General features: G+C 38.9%; 1 protein-coding gene across 2 annotated transcripts; it reads left to right on the top strand.

Annotated features, from left to right (window-relative positions):
• The first annotated feature begins 1,799 nt into the window (after positions 1-1,799).
• Positions 1,800-24,088, top strand: fam102bb (family with sequence similarity 102 member Bb). Of its 2 annotated transcripts, XM_007245440.4 has the most exons (11): positions 1,800-2,241; positions 12,237-12,357; positions 12,443-12,472; positions 13,081-13,197; positions 13,381-13,427; positions 15,092-15,195; positions 19,099-19,194; positions 20,435-20,642; positions 21,102-21,238; positions 21,375-21,444; positions 21,755-24,088. In XM_007245440.4, exons 1-11 carry the CDS (start codon positions 2,108-2,110, stop codon positions 21,795-21,797), a joined length of 1,107 nt encoding a protein of 368 aa, XP_007245502.2. In that variant the 5' UTR covers positions 1,800-2,107; the 3' UTR covers positions 21,798-24,088. The 2 variants fall into 2 exon arrangements, with proteins under 2 accessions (XP_007245502.2, XP_007245503.2); XM_007245441.4 differs by lacking the exon at positions 19,099-19,194.

Here is a 24,088-nt window from a genome sequence, read left to right as displayed (position 1 = left end):
AGGAAAATAACTAAACTTAGCTCAAAATGGTAAAAGAAATATAATCTAACGAATTCTAAAATAACGAAAAATAAATAGTGTACACACAGGTGTACACTACAGGTCCGCGCGTTTAAAGCTCCGCAGCATTTAATAAAAACAGAAAAATATAGGTATGAAATAGGAAAATGACTGACTAAACTTAGCTAGTTTAAAGCTATATATGTCTTCCTCCTCATTTATCATCACTGTGTAATTATTTTCACTCAGGCTACCTTACCCTGTCTGGTTAAATGTAATTTGTAGAAAGGTGTACTTTTTTGGACTCCTGGATTCTGTGAGAGCAAGTTACAGTTTACTCTTTTGCTGTGTGAGGCTGTTCTTGAATGCTGCAGTGATCACTCACACTGATACAAGATTACGCTGTCATTGTTTGTAAAGATGGTAGTTGTTGAAATAGATGTTATATTAATATTTATCTATCAGTTTAGTTGGATAAATGTATAAAACTAATTTGGCATGATCAATATATATACAGTATGTTCATAGAGCATAATCTACATAAATTACTGTTAAGTCATTTAATTTGTTCAGGTGTTAAGTCATGTTAATTTTTTGTGTTAGATTGCACTGCTTTTGGTTGTGTTTTGTAACACAATGTTTTTGTGTATTTGAGAAAACACAATTCAGTTAGATCAAACCACCCTGTTATTTGTGTTTGGGTATTTGGGTAGTGTAACTCTGATAAGTGAAACATTGGTCTAGTTTGTGTAACATAATCAGATCTCCAGCAGAGGTCAGTGTTAACATTCAGATGTCTAAATAAGAGAGAGGGGGTTTGATCCTCAAACGGCAACTGGCAACAGGAAGTGACACCTACTGGCACCTGCCTTTCAGAAGTGGCACTGGCCACAAACGCTACTGGCCAGCGGCGCTCGCTAGCGGCATCTGCCATTCAGAAACGGATACATGCCGCTTAGCAAAGACACTTGCCACAGCTCCTGTGGCTTTGCACACAGCCATACGCGATCGGGCATATTAATTTTCAGGAATGTGTCGTTCACAGCTTAGTTGGTAGTTGGATTTATTATTTTTTAACGAGCAGATTACACGTTTGTTTTGGACTTCCATGGACAGCTAATGGGCTATTTTGGACGTGTTTGTGGTAACTTGATTTAATAGAGCAATTGTGGTAAAGGTAATTTAAATGCTTATTAAAAACAGGAGAAAGTCGGGCTTGTGTCCATGTTTATGTTTAAGACCGTATTTTATAGTTTTATCATGTGATTAAATAAACGACCGTACTTTATGTACATGTAAACACTAAAACCAGAGTCTGAGAAGGACAGCAAGAGGACGAACTTCTGCCTCCCCGAGACCCGCATGGAAACAGACCCAGCTTCTCTGTTTTGGTTCCCTACGCCTTCTGTTCACACCTGAGCACCCGATGACCAACACCCACAGTTTTACACGTCTTATGAGTCAACCTGCCTGAAAATGACCAATGAACACAGTACTGTTCAGGAAACTACCGAATACACCCTAATCACTTCAGAAACCTGTCAATCTTCACCAGAGAGAGAGAAAAAGAGAGAGTTTATAATGTGTGTAAACAGTTTGCAGCTGCTGGAGTTTGATCTGCAGTGCTTTTGAAAAAGAGCAGTAATAAAACCTAAGGGTTTTTTGAGTTTTATAATAATAAAAAAACTACTTGAAAGATGAATCAGGTTAATATGTATTAATTAGCATAGATAGATACACACTGAACACTGATTGACACTGAACACTGAGTGGGTGAGTGAGTGGGGTTGGCGCATGCGCACTGGCGCTTCCCCCTCTGGTCGTCCACTGGCTATGACACGGTAATAAAGCACACGCAGGGCTGGTGTGAACACTGAGCGCAGGCTCACGGACACGGGCTCTCCGTCTCGCTCTCTCGATCTCGCGGTCACTCCGGGATCGGTTAGGGAGCGGTTCAGGGTCTCTGTGCGGCGGTGTGTCCCTGTGAGTGGAGGCGCTCGCCCCGCTGTAGCTCCTCCAGCCTCCCCCGCTCCCCGCCTGATCAACATGAAGACCAGAGTGCCGCTCTACGACTGCAGGAGAGGAGGACTGTGAGACCGCCTTCACCATGATGAAAAAGAAGAAATTCAAGTTTAGAGTAGACTTCCAGCTGGACGAGCTCTCCTCCGTGCCCTTCGTCAACGGAGTGCTGTTCTGTAAAGTCCGGCTGCTCGACGGAGGATTCTCCGAGGAGTCTTCACGGTAACGATGCGCTGTTTACACCCACATAGCACCCAGCTACCCTCACTCATAACAGACCCGATAAACACAACACCCAGGGCAGCTCTAACACCACCACCACCACCCGGCTCTCTCACTGACCTTCTACTGCAGTTACTAACTGCCTCAACACCCGAATTACTGGTGGAGAGATGAGCCTTAAAGAGAGCGGGGTAGTGGATCACACGTTAGCTAAACTAGCCCCTACCTAAACACAGCGTTTATCCTGGTAACACGACCTAATACTGTGTTTACTGTAGTGCTACTCCTGCTGAAGTTTTAACGCTAGTGTAAGGTTATCTGTTTAACCTGCATCAATCAAGTTTATATACAAGCTAGCTAATAGTTTAACCCAATTTTCAGAAAGTTTATAGTTATTGCAGTGTCTCTATGTAATAATTAGTACTAGGCAATATTAGTTGTCTATAGGGCTGCAACGATTAGCCGATATTATCGACAATGTCGATTATAAAAATTTCATTGTCGACTAATCGATCATTTGTAACAGTACCACATTACACTAAGCATTGGCGTAGGAACCGGGGGGGATGGGTGGGACATGTCCCACCCAATATTAGAAACAGGTGGATTTGTCCCCCCCAAAAATGAAATAGTTTCGCTCAGCTCAGTCGTACTGTTAATGAAGAGACCGACCGCTAAGCGCTGGGAAACCAATCACGGTGCCGGTTCAGGGAGAAAGTCCCGCCTTTCAGGAGAAACAGCCAATCAGCTCGCTGGTCTTGCGAGAAGAGTTAGCGTGCTGGTGGAGGAGAAGCCCCTCCCCCTCGCTGTGAGATTTAGAAGCGGTGTCCAGCATCAGCTGGTGTTGAAGTAAATCTGGATATACGGCGATTTTTCTAAGAGGTAACGGAGCTAACCATGTGACCTGTGTTGAGATTATTTCTGATAGCTGGTTAAAAAGACTCTCCAAATCAAAACACACAGATTAAACCCACCGTGTGATAATAAACTGCAGCTGTGTTAGTCAGTTAGCTTAACTTTGGAATTAGCTAGACAGGGAGTCAAGGCTTAAAAAAAACATATATGTTATGTTCAGCTTGCCCTGATCAGCTAATCACTATTTCATTTTCAAATTGTGTTTATTAATTTAGGATTGCAGGACTTACTGTAAGCTATAGTAAACGAAAAAAATAGTTAGCTAGAAGCCAGATGTAGTGGATAGTCAGAATTTAGTACAGTACTTTATGTTGGTAGTTTAAAGCAGTTTATTAACCCTGATCTCTGCCCTAAAATTGTGTGTTTTCTACCAGATCCAACCGATTAGCTAATAAACAGTCCTTTACTGCGTCTACCTGTTTAAATCCTTTTCATTATGTATGTCAGCAGTGTATTAGACACATCATACCTCCACTTACTTTATTAAGTGACTTTAAAGCAGAGTAGGCAGTGGGGATATGCAGTAGAATGTGTAGGAACAGGGTTGATAAACACTGCTCTAACCTGACTTCTGTTTATTTGTAGTTCACAGTAAGACTAAATCCTGAGTAAATAGAGGGATTCCAGGCGAATCCAAATGTTTTTTTCTTTAGTCTAATATTTATATTAACTTCTGTCAAAAATCTCTATGAAACGTAAAGTTACATTCTTTTTTCAAAAAAGGACACCATCATAAGAAGTGCTTTCAGTAGAAACAACTAAAAGCGCAGATGATAACTGATCAGTTTTTGTCATATATGTATATAATTCAGACATTTCACGCATATTTGTTTAAATGTAATGTGGAGTAACATGGCGGTTGTAAAGTCACCTTTACTTGGATGTAACTAATAATAAACAGAGTACAGAAAAAAGGGATTATTTGTGATTAAAAGTAATTCCTTAAATGTTGTTCTAAGAAACTATATGGGCTTTGGTGCATTAGCAAAAGTGTCCCCCCCAATATCAAACCCGCTCCTACGCCCTTGACACTAAGTATTGGGGACAGGAGCACAATGGGAGATGGGTACAGTTTACACTCAACTTAGTTAAATATCAGTACTCTCCACGATTAAACATCATATAGACATTTAAATGTTTTTAAATCTCATGTTCAGCTGTTTCTGTTGTTTTTAGAGATGAAGCATATGGCAGAAATAATTGTTGACTAATCAACTAATCTAAAAAAAGAATCTCTGTTTGTGTATTAGCTCACTTTACTGTTCTAAACAATAAGGGCATTAAAAGGAAAATAGCATCATGTGTTAATATGTAAACAGGCCTACAATCCTAAATCATACAAAAATGCATTTTTAGGACAACCTACTGAATCCATAGGTCACTAGATTGTGTAATATTTTTTATTTTTTCACAGGATATGTGAAGAGGCTGGATTGTTGATCAGAAATCAATAAATATGTGCCAGTAAGACCTTCACAGACATCAATGAGGGACTTTGACTTGTCTCTGAAATCAATAACATCTGACCATGGAGTGTCGTCAGCCATTAAATACTTAAAAAAAAAAAAAAAAAGGAAAGTCAAGATAAATTTAGTGAATTTCGTGCTGGCTCTAGTGATCTGCAAAGCAGGAACATCAGCAGACCTGTTAAATGGATGTTGGAGTTCATAAAGAATGGCCTTAGTGGATTAGCTATTAGATAAAATCTTTCACTTTTATTGTAGCTTTTAGATAAAATCTTTCACTTTTATTGTAGCTTTTAGATAAAATCTTTCACTTTTATTGACAGCGTGGTTAAAAGTTATGATTTTAGATTTATTTCCTGTATAATCTTTGAACAGGTGATTATAAACAGCATGATCAACAAGCTTGAACTGTGTAATTCTTAAGTTATAAACTAATTCTTTGTTAATTTTTGTTATGATAGTGGATACATCAGACAGGAGGGTTGTGCTGGGTTGTCTTAACAGTGGGCGAAGTTGGTTCAGCAGTTTTCCAGCAGCACTACACACTCTGATGAGTCACTGAGGTTCTCCCTCTGTTTGGTGTTTTGTAGGAGGGGATCCTCAGGCAACAAGATGACCAATGCCTTTAGAGTAGTTATGAAATAAATGGTCTGCTTTGAATGACGCAGATGTAATGTGTAGTTATTAAGCCTAGCCTAGGCAGCATATTTTAGACATTGGAGTGTTTAAATGATTCACTTTTCGGTTTGGCAAAAAAAAGTGAATCATTACCAAACTGTAGCAGTTCATCTTTTCTGTAATGGTTTTAGGAAAGACACTTGACATCAGTTAAAACTTTAAAATGTCTTAAGGTCATTTACAATATCTTAAGATTTTGCTGTAGTTAACCATTAGCTATACAATAAGTTTCTCCTTGTATGATTCTGGCAAAGTAAATTTTGCTAAAATACATTTTTTATTAGTTGTATGTCTAAAATTAAATAAAAAGTTACCAAATAAAGGGACTAGAGTTGAAATGTTATGTAGGCGGCTTGACAGAACAGATACATTTATGATAAGATCATCTCAGAATACCCACTGAACAGTTTATAAGCTCAGATAGCAGGTCTTTCATTGCATATTGTGTTTGCATATAGCCTTTTCAAGACCAGAGACACATCTTATCATCCTGATTCACATAAAGCAGTTGAATGATTATGTTTATTGTGTTCTGATGTGTAGCAGCTAAATTATAGATTTTAGAGAATACTGAGAAGTGCCTTGTAACTTTTTCTCATGTGTAGTAAATGCTCAGGTCCAACAGGAACATTTTTAGATCTACTCACTGAGTTTGTATGAAGTCAGTGTGTTGTGTAAGCAGAGAAGGGGGAGTGGTCATTGGAACAGGATGCAGCATCATATTTTTTCCCCATAATGTAAAGTAACTGTCAACACTACAGACATCCTGTGCAGTAGTTATTTTATTATGTTATTAAAACATCAGTTTAACAGTCGGACAGTTAGTGCCCCATGAAAAACTGACAGTTAAAGTACAGACAGTTAATCTTGGTGACATGAAGGCATTTGTTGTTAAATATTGTTGCACAGTATTTGTCTTGATACACAATCAGAATCAGAATTCATTAGTGTCAACAGATGCCCACAATTCAATTCTCAGAGTGATTTTATTTCATGTAATTTAACTGGATTTATCAAATTCTTTGTAATGAAATGTGTTAAAGGAGTTTAACATGGATGGTATTTTCGATATGCCATGATAAGTCTATATGATAAGAAAATATTTCACAATACGACAAAACGTATTGTAGAGGTCTGCACCTCTGTCTTGCAGCACAGAACCAGCCTAACATTCAGTTTTAAAATCAGAGGCTTGTGTGACAAACCTGAATTACACTGCTCACTAACAGCACCGACAAAGAACAATGATCATTTCAGTCCACATCTCAGCTCTCACAAAGAACAATGAGCCAATGACAGTCAGGGCTGGCAGAATGACAGTCAGATAAAAAAAAAATTACCAGGTAAGATGAACTGGGAAGCATTGAGTGATTGCAACTCAAGTGTTGCACAGCAGTGTTGCTCTGATATTTGTGATGGTTGGTAAGATGTTGCAAGCTGGTTGCTAAGGTGTTGCTATGGTATATGAGATGGTTACCAAGGGGTTGCAAGCTTGTTGCTAAGGCATTGGTATACTATAAGTCATGTTACTAAAGTGCTGCTAAGGTTACTAAGGTGGTTGCTAAAGTCAGTCACTCTGAACGTATACTTTTATCTGTATTGGAGTCCACAGACATTTTGCTAAATGGTTGAATGCAGCAGCCAAAAACCTAGTGGGCATTAATGAGCTGTACAAAAAATATCAAGGTAATCCCAATATATATTTTCTGATAAGTTGATGATGTAGTGATTGTGACGGGCCTAGGTCCAAACACAGGAAACAAAACTACATATTAATGACCTCATAAATGACCTCAATGAACTCATAAGCTGGCTCTGACAAGGCTTTGTATTGTATTTACCTACATCCCTACATTGTTTTGACAGTGTGAATTAAAAAAACAAAACAAACCAAAAAATCTTTTAGAAATTGAAGTTATGCACTTAATCAGAAATCATCATCCGTGAAATTGAACGGTGGAAGATTTCTGGACATGACAACAGTAACAAATTTGCCTCTACGTTGCTAATTTTCCACAGCACTGGCCTAGGAAATCATTCAAGAGCACTTATTCTAATTGTAAATGGAATAGAGACTTACCATTTGTTGCTGATGTTCACACATTTAGGACATAAAATGATAACAGATAGACACATTAAAATAACAGACAATTGTACAGTAAAATTAAATAATAAACATCAGAAAAATAATCATTAGCAAAAAGTGCGAAATTGTAGTTTTTCTTGCATTCCCTTTGAGTGTTCTTTATATGTTATATGTACATGTTTCTCTGCATACTTAAATATCCTCGTTTCACTCTGTTCTGGTCAAGAACACACAGGAACACCACAGTGCAGGTAGTATTTGGGTGGCAGGTTAATCTCTGTACTGCAGTGACACTGACATGATGGTGGTGTGTTAGTGTGTGTTGTGTTGGTATAAGTAGTTGTGACACAGCAGTGCTACTGGAGTTTTTAAACACTCTGTCTACTCACTGTCCTCTGTATTAGACACTGCTATCAGCTTTAGTCCAGCTTTTATCACCTCTAGTCCTGTGATCACACCTCAGTGATCACAAGATGTTGTCCCATGTTGGATATTTTGCAATGCGGTGTAGGATCCACGTATACCATTGCAACACACACTAACACACCACCACCATGTGCATATGCGCTGGAGTTGTAGTTCTCTGTGCAGGACGGTGAGCTAGCTGTAGCATGGCCTCAGGTCTGATGTGCCTATCCTAAGTTGTCCGGACAGTAATGTTGAGATGCGATGTGGACTTTGTGCTGTTAAACACATCTTCTACCCTGCACGGAGTGTGTCGTGTGTGTGTTTGACTCCAGAGAAGCCAGGAACCAGTGTATTTTACCTGCTAGCTTCTCCACCACTTGCTTTTCACCTATTAAACACTGCAGGACTGAAAGTGATCCACCAGAATGGTCCTATGGGGTCCTGTACATTAAAGAACAGAGTGAAAGGGGGATAACAAATGGAGAGAAGCATAGGGACTCCAGTCTTTACAAAGTGCTCCTATGTGCTCAGTGAAGCTGATAAGATGAACGATGGGCAAAAAAACAAGCAGATAGTTATTTTTTTGCCCATAATATAATATAATTGTGTATACATTCATATCCATTTAGGCATGCTGCACAATCCAAATTGGACAGTTTAAGGCTAGTAATTATATAAATAATCAAAATTAATTAACAACCTGATTTCAAATATATGATGTCATCAGGTGATTGTAATCATAATTTGGTACAACAGTATCCTTAAAAGATAAACAGAGGATTGTCAAGAAATTAGGTCTGTAACGAATAGTCTATATAATTTGTCGACTCCAAATGTTAATTGTCGACTAATCATTTATTTGTAACACTACACAAAGTACTAGGGACAGAAACACAATGGAAGAATAGTAATTGCTCACTCATATTACACAGTTTACACACAACTCAGCCTGCAACACCAAGTGTGCCCAAACACATATTTCTTCACTAAACAGCAGCACTTGTTCAGCAGCAATGTTCTGGACATTTGAACAGCATTTCATTCCCTTGTTCAGCTGTTTCTGTTGTTTGAAAGTGACAGAGAAAGCTAGGGTCATAACCATTAGATTTATCGACTACAAAATGTTCATTAGTTGTAGCCCTACATGAGATGCATGCAAAATGATTGAAGTGTTTAGAGCAAATGTCAGTACCTTAGTTTCATACTACTGTCTGAAAGTAAAAGTAAAAAAAAAGCCATTTTCCAAATTGTATAAATTCAAGAATCATCTTAGTAATAGTGGCCACCAAAAGGATTACTTTCTTTCTTTAATGACACTCACACACACTACCTTTTTGAGTGTGTCTTTCTGTAAAGAGCATGAAATAATGTCCAGCCAGCATGTGCCTTTTTGTCATGCTCTCTTTGCAAAAGAAAAGAAGGAGCTCTCAGTTATGAAAGCTTTACCTCAATCAATCACTCATGTGCCAGACGGAGAAAGTGGCCTGTCAAAATACTGCGTGATAGCTTCTGCTCTCACAATACATCAAACACTTCACAGACTGTGAAGATCCCTTAACCCTTCATGTACCAAGGCTAGGGCATAACAATTGTTATTTCATGAGACACTGTGATGGCTCTCACGATTTCGCAGATGGCAGCGTGTCCCAGATTCTTTTTTGGGGACTCTTTTCCCCCCTGGCTATTGCACGCTCCTTATTAGAACTGTTTGAAGAAGAGCTATGTTGGTGAAAACACTGAAGTATGTCAGCCAACGATGAGTCAAGTGCAGAGGAGAGGAACTTGGAGAACGACAGCGTTGCTCCCATTGGCTCCACTGAGTTCACCATGGCAACAGCATATATTCCAAATATGGAAATCAGACCAACAGCTTCGTTGTTTGACAGTGACTCTGTGCATGTTCTGTCTGTTTCTCCACAATCTTGTTTTCAGCATTACATGTTTTGTCTGTAGAGTGTGTCCAAATGGATGTTTTCTAATAGAAGAATTTAAGATGCACTCTTTTTTTACAGACAGATTGTATAGTGTTAAAAGTAGAATAGGTCCCTGTATATAACCAGCCCCCTTCTTAAGCATGGTGCTCATGTATGTCCTGAACTACATGATATGGAGCTCCATCTAATAATGTAAGTCATTTTAAAGTTCAACTTCAAAACTTTTCTGATCAAATGCAGTCTTACCCAAACCTTGTCTTTCATGTGATCACTTAAAAATATTTTGTATGTACTGAAATTTAGCACATATTGTTTTGCCACTCAGCAGAGTAGGTGTATCCACAAGAGCAGCGATAAAGCCTCAAATGAGTAAATATTGGCAGTAAGCTTTGCTTTCTGTTTAGATAATGGAAGCATTTAAACAACAGAAATATCTGTTCTCTCTGTGGCCAGCATGACTCAAATAAGCCATTAGCAGCTGACTACTGTGTGACTAATCAGGGTGAAATAATTCATCCAAAAAAATACTTTTTGTCACTCCATAAAAATTAACCATGAGTTGTTATAGCACTAATATAAAAAGGATTATAGTGTATCATAGCAAATTATTATCATCCTAATTTGATTTGGTGAGTGACAATAAGGAAAATATATGTTTTTTAAGCCTTGACCCAGCCCATCCAACTTCTACTGCTCGTAAATGATGCCTGTCAGCATCCATAAATGAACCATCCTCATTCTCGGCAGAGTTGGGCTCATATTACTGTGTCTACATTGCTCATACTGTTACTGCAGACTGCAAGGGAGTGTTGCAGCCAAGGCCAGGAAAGATGTTGGTACCCTTTAAACCTGATATAAGGACGTGATGAAGATTTGTGAATTTAACAGAACAGGACCAGTAAAGACTTATTCAGCTGGTAAATGGAAGTGCATTATATTGGTTCCTTTTTCTTAAAAAAAGAAAAAAGAAAAAAAAAGAATTGATGTGTCATGTATTTTTTTTGCAGTGTTGGCCCATGTGTTTATTATGTTCCTATAACAGCTGGATGGTTGTGGAAGTTCTGCTGTATTTGGGCATTATCGCTGCTTTGCTGATTAAGTGCCTGAGGCTCATTTGGACTAAGCACTGGCTGTGGGTTTACCCACTGTAAATTCTGTTCTCAGCCTGCTGGGAATAATGGGATTAGAGTTGAAAGACTGTGCAAGCCTTGGATCATGTTAAATTCCTTGTTAAGTAGCTAACTCTCCCAGCTGGATAGGAGTTTCCTGGTTATGTAGCACTTTGGCTGTGTCACACAGTGGAGGTGGTGGAACATTTATCTGAGCCAGCAGCCCAGTTTAAGTGTGTTTTACAAGAAGACATATGCTAGAACACATTTATCATCAGTGCTGTGCCCTGATATCTGGGACATTTAGCCTGATCCTGTCTCCTTCTCCTCAGTCTCCTCTCTCACACACACATACATACACATTTTTGTTCCTTGCTTGCTTGTGTTTAACCTCCAAATTACAGGTGGGGTCAGAACATATGTTGCAATACTTTCAGTTATGCGTGTTGCTGCTTTAGTTAAATGTATTCTCAGGGGGAAAAATCTGCTCTTTTTCTATCCTAGAGACTGTGTAAACATGAGAAAAAGAGAAGTGAAGTGCACCAACCAATGTATAGTCAAGATCATGAGGTCCATCTATTTTCCTTGTAATCATGTTTCATGTACAAGGCACATAGCAGGGAACTGTAACTTCACCAAACAGCCAACAAGCTACAAACCTGAGTATAACTGCAACAATTTATTTATTCTAAAAATCTAATTCTGTCCTGCCTGTAATGGTTAACAGTGCCAAACAAACAAACATGCTAGATCATCTGCTAGACCTCTCATTATATGATTATCATTTCTATAATATAAAGAAGCTTTGGGCTGTAGTATTAGAGAAACAACAAGGCTAAGACAAGGCTAGCTCCTTGTCTTAGCTTATATTGACTAGATAAGTAGCTGTGCCACAAATGTGGAATTAATGAAAGAATTACCCAGTCTCTAATAAAATTACATTTATGTAAAGAAATGTGAGTGTTACTATGCTTTGCAATATAGTAATAAAGAAATTAATGACGTTGTAACATACATTTTGAGAAACAAACATCCCTTTAAGGAGCAGCATATAAGAGAATATTCAGAAAAGAAAATGTATTCTAATTACAAAAACTGTCCCTAGACTCCAAGCTCTCAGTCATTCGGCTTAAATGAATATGCTCACAACTGGCTGAGATCATTGACGTCTCTCTGATCTGGTATTAGATTGTCTAGGATTAACTTTACTGAGAAGTCACTGGCTGGACACTAGTGATTTCTGCTTGCATGGATCTGGATTACGCACTAACTGTGACTTTCTGCCATGGGAGATGCCTGTCAGGCCTGTGTATGTGCGAGTGTTAAGGGGCATAAGGAGGGTGTTTCATTTCATTAGAGGAACCAAACCTGACAACAGCTTGTATGTGTCTGTTTGCAGAGAAATGGTCCAGGCTAACTGTGTGCACTGGAGAAAGAAGTTTTCATTCCCGTGCAAAATGAGTGCCAGTGCTGGAACAGGAGTCCTCGATCCGTGTGTGTGTCGCGTTTCTGTCAGAAAGGTACATTTGCACATCAGCTAATGTGTGATCTGGTAGTTGTTAAATTTTAAAGTGTAACTAATGAAGTTAACTCGATTTCTTTCAGGAGCTGAAAGGCGGAAAGACGTACGCAAAGGTAAATGTTAATTAAACATTCACATATGCATGTGTTCACTTACAGTAAATCAAAGATTAACACAAACATTGAAGATACTGATTACATTTGAAGCAAGTGGAACATGTCATAGTACAGTATTTTGTTTGTGGCAGTGCTATTTTTACTCAGTACTGCACCAGAAAGAGTTTCTTGCTGGTCACTCTCATAAATAAAAGTTCCTCACTGTGCTGCACGATTTGCATTTTAAAGCGCACGTACCACTGTGGTTTGTGAATCTGGCTCAATTTACATAACAACATTGATTTAAGCCAGTTTTTACAGAGATTAAATTTTATTTTTAATGTTATTGCCTTCCACAAATAGCACATTCTATACAGATTAAAAACAGATCATCTGAGTATTTATTTATCCATTATCATATTCAGATCTTCACTTGTGGACTCCACAGCCAGAACGTTCAGTTAAAAGCATGTACAATTTCTTTGTGAATTTCTAGCTCTTTTGAATTGCAACACACATCACAGCAGTAAGATTGCTGATCCACAATCAGCTTCCCTGTATCCAGATAATCACACTTATTAAAGTATGAATTCTGAATCAGCACTCTTTCTCTTGTTGGGATTCAGCTGGGCTTTGCTGATCTGAACCTGGCTGAGTTTGCAGGCTCAGGGAGCACCACACGCCGGTGTCTGCTGGAGGGCTACGACACCAAGAACACCAGGCAGGACAATTCGATCCTTAAGGTACAGACCGCAAGCCACCAAAACAGGTCTAGTTTCTTTATTTAACTGACCTTAGTTTTAATTTAGAAAACACATTGATTTGTTCTTGAGTTTTCTAGACTCTTTGACGTCATGGATATTTTTGTGGGAAATAAAAGAAAAACAGGCCAACACAACTTTTTCCCCTTTTATCTTTCGTTTCAGGTGGTCATCAGTACCCAGCTCATGTCTGGAGACCCATGCTTCAAAACGTGAGTGTCAGAGGATTCTGTGATTGTCTAATATACAGTCAATAAGGTTATGTGAATTTAGTTTTAAAGGCAGAGGTCTATTTTCCATCAACTACATTCTGATGTCTTTAAAATCTCTTTGTGGTTGTCCCAGATTTAGCATTTAGGGTCAGGTCCTCTGGAGAGGTTCAGTGCGCCATGTTGCTGTTATTGTTCACAAGGTTAAAGACTGTTCCGCAAATCTAACGTGTTTTTAGGTGTGATATATGTGTTATATTGTTATTATAAGGACACTTGAAAAAAAAGGCCATTCTAAAGTGAAAAATTCAACTACATAAATACAGGTTTTTGTGTTGGAAAGTGTAGTAAATGAGAGCTCTGGGGAGCTGTGGCTCTGCAACCTGATTTGCTTACTCTGTGAGAGAAAAAGCTCACACACACAACATACACACACACACACACACACTGAGGCACATACTGTGACTGCACCTGAATGCAAAAACCTGTGACAGTTCTTGCGTGGGATGTAGCTGAGGGTTGATGCTTAGTATTCATGTCTAAGGCTATGTTCAGCCTGCCAGCCAAATGCAATTTTAGTTTTCATGTCCTGATACTAGTGTCTCTTCAGCCTTGAGTCAGACTGCAACTGGGAGCCTTTCACCAGAGAACCATGAATCTGACTATGTGTAAACATAAACAACCAACCTGCTATTGAACCATTTCTTGATTGTCACTTAGAACAAACTTGTTGAGTGTTTATTCTGTAAATCCTTGTTGTGATCTCTTTTGTATTAAGGGCAAACTTGGTTTTTGCAATAAAACACTTTTTCAGTTTTACAGTAAAAGTTTAAAGGTCCTGCAATTGCACAAAACATCTAATCATACTAAAACATGTTCCAGAAAGACCAAAAATATCTATAAAAGCATCTATTTTTGAAGTGCAGTGAATAGTAAGAATAATCATGCATTATTTTCTATGTTTAATCATATTTTTATTCTCTTTTTTACAATTTTTTTACTTGAGTCTAAAGACTCAATTTGAAGCTTAGCTATTAGTCAATCATGTATAATAGCTTGTGCCAGTTTCAGACAGAAATACAGTTCTTAATTGATATGAATGATTTTTACAAAAAGTTAAATTTTATAAGTTTGTAACCTGTAACTGTTGTTGATTTATGATGAAGAGGGGATTTTTCTTCTAATGAATAGCGGCGTTTGGACACATTTCTAAAGATGATGCTCTTGCTTTTAAATACAGTAAAAGCTCTATGGCTGTTATAGTATCATTAAGTTGTTTTGCCCTCTCTTTTTTCTTTCTTTTTTTAAAAATAACACATATACAACAGTAGAGACTTTTTCAGTTATAATAAAAAGCTTGTTATATGGAGCAGAAATAAGCCTGTGGATTACCTGCAGTGACTACATGTTGCCAGTCAGCAGCAGCAAAATTACTACAATACCAATTGTAGAACGCGGAATTTCCCAGTACTGAGAATAACCAAATAACCAATAGCCATAGCAAAGCTACGATTTTCTTTATTAGCTGCATTAGAATCCATATATCCTCTCCCTGGCTGAAATTGAATACACTATATGCAAATGTAAGCAGATAAATGTTTTTAGTTGTGGTTTTAATTTGGCTAATCAGTGTAAATTGTAACCTGTTACACGTCATTACTTACTAGGCCTCCGTCCACGGCGACAGTCATTGGGATCCAAGGAGACTCTGAGAGTCTACTGGAAGAGCGGAGAGGAGGAGACACACAGAAACCATTCCTCTGCCTCTCAGGTATGTTCACCTGTGGCGTTTGGTGAAGAATATACTGCAGAATCACACTGCCTTGAGTCTGGATGAACCACAGAATGACAGGCATCAGCTTTTTCTCAAGTACCTCTTATCTGCTGTCTGAGCACAGCTTCGTGGGGAGTGATGTGCTGATTTTGATTACTAGCTTGCTTTGATCATTATGAGCCACCCCTGCCTCCTAATCAGATGCTATCAGCAGGGTGTTTTAGATTAGTGCTGTGCCCAAATCAGCCTGCCTCAAGAGAAGGAGGTATCCTGTTTGTTTTCAGATGCCTACCACACTCTAATGAAAGGACATGAAAAGATACCCCACCGCACCTTTCTCCCCCACTCTCTCCCTCTATTTCTCCCTCCCCCTCTATTTCTCTCTCTCTGATCTGTGACTTTTCCTTTCTGGAGGTTCTGAAAACAGCATTCTTTCATCTATTATTCAGCTGTAGAGACTCAGCGGGAACTGGTCATGGGTCTATTCACTACTCTAACTCAAGGATAGGATTGTGACTAGTGAGCACCACGTGAGCTTTTTCCTTCCAGACAGTAGTTGGCATCTATTGAATCTATCTAATCTAATCTAATCTAATCTCATACTTCCCCACACAGTTAAGCATATTGACAATCTGAGCCAAAAAGAGCTTGACCTACTGGATCTAGGAAATCATTGTAAACTATGCACAGCTTTTTAGTCTGGGGTGATTGATGAATTAATCAACAGAGCCATTTGTTCAGAGAAAATAGGCATTTGGAAGTGTGTCAAACATGATGGCCTTATTATTAATACTCAAAATGAAGTAGCAGGAAGCTTGTATTGTACAGTTAGGGTTCTGCACTAAATAAGGATACCGTGTAGAAATCTTTTGTTTTCTTTTTTACATCCAATAATTGTATTTCCAGTCTTTAGGATATTCCTGAGCCACTAATTTTATTTACTTTAAGATTAAATTTGTGTTGCAAAATGTTACTTTACTGGTAAAAACACAGGTAGATGGATTAAAAGTAATGCAAAGTGATGCTGTTGGAAATGGCACCAAAAGATTTTGCTGACATAAGTACAACTTCGGGTCTATAAAGTTTGTGCCATTTGTTTTTTAATGATTGGTGATGTTTAAAAAATGTCTGGACTGATGCTAATTTCCATATTAGAATAATATGTACTGAACCACAAAAACCATGAATAAAGTGTTTCAAGTGTAAAAAAAAAAAAATCTGCATAGCAATAAAATGCTTTTCCAGAATATTTACACTTTCAGGGCCATTTTAGTCTTCTTCTAGACTTAAGTAAAGTTTGCTACACCTTTGCATTATTCCGTGGTGCTTGAAGGTTTGTAAAGTGTATATATTTCTGCATAAAAATGACTTAAAACATCATCAGATTGTACTTAAAAATCTGTCCTTAAAGTAGATAAAGAGAACCCAGTTAAATAAATTAGACAAAAATATCATACTTGATCATTTATTTATTTGTTGAGGTAATTTTAGCTCATTCCCCCCTTGACTTTGAGATGATTGTGGGTTTTCTCAAATTAACTGCTCACTTCAGGTCATTCCACAAGATTTTGAACAGATCAAGGTCAGGTCATTAACTTGGCCATTCTGAAACATTAACTTTATTCTTCTTGAACCATTCTTTGGTAGAATGACTTGTGTGCTTGTTGTCTTGGTGCATGACCGACCTTCTCTTGATATTCAGTTTTATTCAGTTTATAGCCTTGTGGTTTGTCCATGTGACCTTTAGCAAACTACAGACAAGCAGCATGTTCTTTTTAAGGAGCAGTGGCTTTCTCCTTGCAACCTTCCTCCGCCAGTCCTACATACTTCTTTTGGATAACTTTATGCTACTCCTGGTGCAAAAGCAGTTCAGTTTGGTTTGATGGCTGTAATAATCCATTTTTCTCTTGATTATATTCCAGAGGTTTTCATTTTGGTAAAATCAAAGAAACATATAGTTTTTAAGTGGTCTCTGTTTTTTTTTTTTTTTTCCAGAGCTGTATATTGACTCTCTGCGTATTAATATGTATAACAATGACAGAATTGTTGTTTTTAATGTTTTTAAGATATTAGTATTTAATTCAGTTAATTACAGTTAGTGCTTCAAATTTACTTTTGTGTTTATTAAAACAGCAATTCAGTGCTGAATAGTACTGTCACGTTTCTTACCACAGTCCAAACACATGCCTAGGGTTGCAGCGGTAACCGGTTTCACGGTATACCATGGTATTAAAATGCACGGTTATCATACCGTGTGTGTTTGCTTATTACCGGTAAAACGCAAGCCAGCGGAGAAACTCACCCGCGCATGCGCAACTCTGCTCCGCTTCAGCTGCTCAGCACACAGCGGTGAGAACAGCAGAAAGAGCATCAGAATAAACAAATCTCCGTCCGCCTAAAAAAAGGCTAAACTAAAATCAGCAGTGTGGGACTATTTCAGAGACCCGCCGAACGCACCCGAGGATGGTTATCCGATTTATAATCAATGTGGCCGTAAAGTCACAGCTAAAGGTGGACATACGTCAAACCTGTTCCCCCATCTCCAAGAACACCACCCCGCCGTGCAGCGCAAAGTATGTGTTTAGTTTATAATTTTAATCTGAACATAAATAAAATCTCTTTGTAGTCGTGCACAACCCATGCGGTAAGCGCCCGCAAAAGCGCTGAGTTATCCGAAATTTGGGCACGCAGGTACAGGCGTGAAGTGCGTGCTACGATGGATTCACGTGTCCGTGTAAAGGTGCTCGCCGGACTGGATGTGAAAGACGCCATTCATTTACATGCGTTAATTTTCAAATTCTGACGTGCCTGTTTTTCATGTGTTAAAACCAGACTCAGAAATAAATCCCCTCTATCTGGTTATATACCAACTTGGCAGTAAAACGGACGTTTACAACAGTTGTTGATCAGACACTGACCCAGGCTCAGTTTATCAGATATTAAATAATTTAAACTTAAATAATTGTACTGAATAGTTTAAACACAGGATCTTTACTTCTTAGAGGACATGTAATGTGTGACACGTGTGTTTGTGTGTGTGTGTGTGTGTGTGTGTGTGTGTGTGTGTGTATATATATATATATATATATATATATATATATATATATATATAATTATATACACCCTTAATGATCTTAAGAGTAGTGGAAAAACCTGGTTTCCTTCACCTAATGGTGTACAGTTTTTTTTTTTTAAGGAGACATTATCTATATAGTTGTTCCAGGTTTCTACAATAAATAGTTAATTGAACAAAAAAACCTTTGTTGTAATTTCTTTAAGGGTCAGTTTAATAATATATGTAACAAACTGTGATACCGTGATAACCGTGATACCGCGGTATTTTCTGAGACGGTTATCATACCGTGAAAATCTCATACCGTTGCAACCCTACACATGCCATCAGGTGAATTGGAGATGCTGAAAATCTCCCATTGGTGCGTGTGTGTGTGTTTCTTGAGGGTTTTCCCTGCATGGGAATCATAGCGTTTTTATTACAAATTTCTTAACTATTTATCAATTCAACTCCCGCTCCCGCCAACAACAATTTAGTTCTGTCCCGCGCCGCAACATATTCTGACGGGTCCCACAGGACTCCCGCGGGAGTGCAGACCTCTATTTTACAGTAATAAATGAAGTATCTGCAATTCAGCTTTATGGCTGGCTCAGAGAACTGCAGTGCATATTTGAATCGCTTATTTCCTGCCACTAATTTTTCTGTTTCTGAACCATCAACTTACAAAAATCATTCTAATCCTAATTAAAGTAATCTATGTTTAGTGGAGACTTTTCCTTGTGGCACAGCCTTTTTTAATGTTCTAAAATTGCATGAACTATAATTGTAGAGCTCCAGACCAGGGTCAAGGGTGCGAGTGTCTGATTGGAACCCCTTGTTGTTCACAGAAACGCCAGGCAAGTGTGGCTCTCTGCCAGAGGAGCTAGGAGTGTTTGGTCATTCTCGAACCTCTAGCTATGCTAGTCAGCAGTCCAAAGTATCAGGTAGGCTTTCAATGGTGTTTTGTTGCTTTTTCCTGGTCTGTTTTGTCTTCCTTTTAAACGTCACTGTTGTGGGATTGAGATGATTTGAGGGGCAGTTTTGCAGACAGGGATTAAGCTTTGTCTTGGACTATAAAGCATTTCAAATGTTTTTTAGTCTACGACTAGGCTTGATCCCTGTCCAGGAAACCGACCCTTAAAGTTTAAAATGATTGATGCATGTGAATAACATGGGTCTCTTGCTGGACATGAACTAAATGTGTGTTCATTTGTGTGTCTGTGCTTGTGCTCATCTGTGCTTCTTTTCCTCCATCATCACTAATCCCTAACTATCTGAAATTTCAGGCAATTAGACAGCAGTCTGGAGACCAGATCAAATGTCCCTGATTACAAAGCTGATTTGATAACGAGGCTTCCTCCAGTGCCTGCTGGGTAGAGACAGCACTCAGTCGACATTCGAAGCTTTCAGATTAGATTAGATGTATTTCGCACGTTAGTCTCAGATAGGCATTAAAGGAGGGTAAGAGCCATTTCTACCCTGAAAAAAAACAAGAGTAGGGCTGATTTGGAAGCATTAGGTTTAATTCAATCCTCTGAAAAGAAAAAGACTTAAAAGAGAGCTAGTGGCAGTGCATGCTTCCGTTTGAATGTAATGTGTGTAGGTGGGTGGAAGGCTTTTCTCTCCTTTACTATGAGCACATGCAGTGAAGCCTTCTCTCTCTCTCGACTCCACTAGCTTGACGCATATAAAAACAATAAAATGGAGCATGTAGGTGTTGACTGGTTCTCCCCTGCTGAATGGCAGAGGTTGGTAGTTTATTTAGAAACAAATGTGCAGGCCTGGATTACTCACTTAATGCTAAAATAGGGATTAAATGTACATATGTACAGTACATCAATGCTGTTGTTTTTAGTAAAACTGGTGTATTCGGTCAATCAGTAAACAGCACTTTAGTGGGCATTTATTTTAACGTCTTTCTACACTTATTCTTCTCACTCTGAGAAACACGGATACGTTGATTAGTCAACTACATTACACTCTGTTGTAGTTTCTTTACAAGTTTCAGGTTGTGATGATCTTTTTATTTCCATATTTGGAAATGAATGTCCTTTCTAGATGATAACGGAGGAGTTGATGTGTAATATGCAGTATAATATTAAATATAAATAAAATATGTAGTATATATATGATTGAATGTCTCTTGTTTGCCTGTTTTGTGACCTGTATGCCTTCCTCTTTCAGGCTACAGCACGGGCCACTCGCGCTCCTCCAGCCTGTCAGAGTTCTCCCACAGGAGGAACACCTCAGTGGGCAGCGCCTCCACAGGCATCGCCAGCATCCCTGAGCCCAGTGAGGAGAACCACAGCACCACAGCACCCCCTGCTGTTGCTTCTGGGGCTTGTGCCTCTCGGCCTGAACACCCGGGCACACCTGATCGAGCCTCTAGTAGGTCAGTAATGTAGCATTGTTTGTACCTGCTGTTTGCTAAGCTGCCAGATCAGCACTGTAGCTTTAGGATAGCACTTTTTTATAGTGATGGGAATCAAAAGCAATAAATTGATGCTATTAAGATAAATGCGGCCTCTGTGTACAGGCCGACTCTTTGTACTTTTGATAGAAAAGTTTTAATCAATTTTATAAAATATAATAAAATATTGTTTTCTGTTTGTACAACTAATCATTTTATAAACAAAATCTCACACACTAATGCACACACTGCACAATATGGGGTGGTTTCTCAGACAGTGAGTAAGCCTATTACTAAAATACACAATATTTTAAGTTAAGATTTGGTATGAAAACGTAAATTGAGTAGGTTTAATGCATGTCCAGGAAATCAAGCTTATATAGTTTTAGTACAATTGCTGATAATTTCACAGTCATGACCGAGGTTTATGTCCTGCTGCAGGTACCCAGTGAAGCAGGACTCGATGGAGTCTCAGTTAAAACGGATGGATGCCACGCGAGTGGATGCCGACGACGTGGTGGAGAAGATTTTGCAGAGCCAGGACTTCACCCACAGCCTGCTTGACTCCAGTGCTGAAGGTAACCATGGCAACCAAACCCTCTAACCGTTCTGAGGATTATTTTTGTGTGTGTGTGTGTGTGTGAACTGTGCTTGTTGTTTAATAAAATCTTAAAGAGCTGAAAATCAAATGCAGTGTTTTATGCTGTGTTTCAGAGGAGGGTCTTCGTTTGTTTGTGGGTCCTGGAGGGAGCACAGCCCTTGGCAGTCACCATCTGCCGGCAAGGTATGTTCAGTGATCTGTAGTAATGTTCAGCGATGGGCTTGTTAGAGAAGGGTAAACACTACAACATTAAGGGTATTTAAACTCCATTGGAGACACTTCATTGAGCTTCTCGCAGGTAAAATGAGCATATCAATCCCATTGCAGATTACGTCCATTCGGAAAAAGGACAAACTAATAAGCAAAATAATAAGCTGTTTATAATTCTGTTATCTGTCTTTTCCTGAATTAGATTTTACTTTAGATAAATTAGATTTTCACTGACATGCCATGACACTTGATGTGTTTCACCTGAATATCTGTTGTGCTGCAGGGTTGGTGCTGGTGCCTACGAGCAGGTGGTGATCAAGCGCTAGAGCTGGAACTTGCCAAGCAGAGAGGCGGCACAAACCAAAGTACGGGAGGAAGGGACACACAGGCTGTCCAACCTCTCATCCTTCTGGCAGTGTTTTTCACCCTCCCAGCCTCACTGTTTGCCAGAGCCTGAAGATTTGGACGGAACAGCACCCTCTGCTGGCTGCGAGAAGACGTGTTCTTTTCTTGAGCCTGGGGTTACTGATATGACCCTGTGTGGTTAAGTGTTAAATATCAACTCTCCATGCTTTCCTCCCTTGGAGTGGGAATAAAAACACAGAACAAAAAGGGGTAAACTATTTTCTGATTGGAACTGAAGGCAAACTCCTCTCGTTGTTTTGGGGTTCTTGGTTTTGTTGTGTCCTCCAGGTGTTTTGTTCCATATGTAGTTGAATCTCTTTAATAAGTCTCTGTTCTGCGGCTGTATTGGTTATGTTTGGTAGTGGAAATGTGTTGTGCAACTCCACCACCTATCTACACTTCGGTATGTGTGTGTGTGTGCTGCAGATGCAGTGCTGCAGTGTTCTTTAGTGAAGGTGACCTCACTGTTGCGCACAGCTTCTGTCTGCCGATCTCATTACGCTCTGAGGGAAAACTGAGCCGGCTATTCTTTTGTTTTGCACCTTTGGGAGGAAAGCTGAGAACAGGGAGGAAAGTTCACCTTTCGTAGAGAGAGAATTAGCTTCCACACTGTCTATTGTGAGTTTGTCACCTCCAGGGAAATAATATTCTGTAAGTAGCATCTAAACTTGTAGGGGAACACAAGTTTTGGGAGCTTTTAGGATTTTAGAACAGTTCAGAACTGTCCCTCAGCTCCAGCTGGTTTGTAGTGTTCATTTGTTCTTAAATGGTTGTCAAAGCTTAACTTAAGGAATATTAAATGTCCAGAAAAGGCTCAGTCACCACATGAACATGTGGGTTTAAACTATCTCAGCACAGCTTACCTACAAGGGCAAATTCAGGCAAGCTGCAAAGAAACTGCCATCACCAACAACTTAGCCATGTAGTGAGGGAAGAAAGGAGTGGTATTAGCACAGATTCCACATTCATTATGGTTGATCTGGTCTAGAGTGTGCACACGAGTGAACCCAGGATTGTGTTTGTGATTTGTAGCTGCTGTAAGTTAAGCCTACAGCTGTTACTGAAGTTTAAAACAACTTCTTATTTAATCTGCTACAGCAAGCCACCTCAACTTGGCCCTCTTTTCTTCTCTGTACCAAAACATTATCATCTATTTTTAAAAACAGTGTATTTACTGCAGCAACATACTGACTTCTGATGTAACAAACACTACAAAATATCTCATTTTTGTGCATACTTGTTTATCGTAACATCACTGAATTTGTTGATGACAGAAATGTTAGTTAACCTGTGTGTTTCCGGTCTGCTGATGTCAATGTCCTTGGTTTAACTTATATGCCAGTACTTTCATAAAAGCCATAAAAGTTTATAATGTGATTTCACTCTGAGACTGAGCGAGTATGTGTGCTCTAAGCAGATTCAACTGGCACTAAAAGACCAATTGTGTAAAGCTAGATGTAACAATGCATGGGTAGGTCTAGGACATTATCAGTTTAGTGTCTGTTCATGCCCGTGTCCTGCCTGTAAGGTGCCATCACATCATAAGCGTGTTCAATTTAATCACAATTTATACCGTTGGCCGAACAGTAGTACAAAACATATCACTGTGGGCAATTCATTATCACAAGTAATCATCCTCTCAGGTTTGTTGACTTAATCATTGTATTTGCACAATCTTCATTGGGACATCAGTGTATATCAACATATATATATATATTAAATCAGTACTTCTTATAGGAAAACTGCTGTTTTTTCCATTTTAACGCTTTAATATAAACTCAGAGATTATCATCATCCAGCCTGCCTTCTGTGTTTTGTAACTCCAAGGAAAACGCCTGAAGACCACATGGTTTCTTTAGCACAGTATTTCATCATCTTTACAGTGTACTTCTCTCCACTTTACCCTCTAGTATTCCACCGATAACAGTCATTAAATGTTTGAATAATTCATATTTAGTCTGTAGGTCTTGGTACTTTACATGTTGTAACAAACAACATGGTGTTTTTCTCCTTTCTCTTCTGTGAAGCTTTTGGTCCTTGTACTGTACAGTGTCTAATGCAACAGTGAAATTGCTTTTGACTGTCCTGCAATGTTTTGGTGTTTTACCACTTTTGACCAATGATGGCTTACATGTCATAATGTTTAATTACAATGCTGTTTATGTGTGTACCGCGCACTGTTAAATAAACCCAGTATATTTCAATGAAAGGA

Source organism: Astyanax mexicanus, chromosome 1 (assembly GCF_023375975.1).
Source record: "Astyanax mexicanus isolate ESR-SI-001 chromosome 1, AstMex3_surface, whole genome shotgun sequence".
Lineage (NCBI taxonomy): Eukaryota > Metazoa > Chordata > Actinopteri > Characiformes > Acestrorhamphidae > Astyanax > Astyanax mexicanus.
This window is presented reverse-complemented; position numbering and strand designations above follow the sequence as displayed.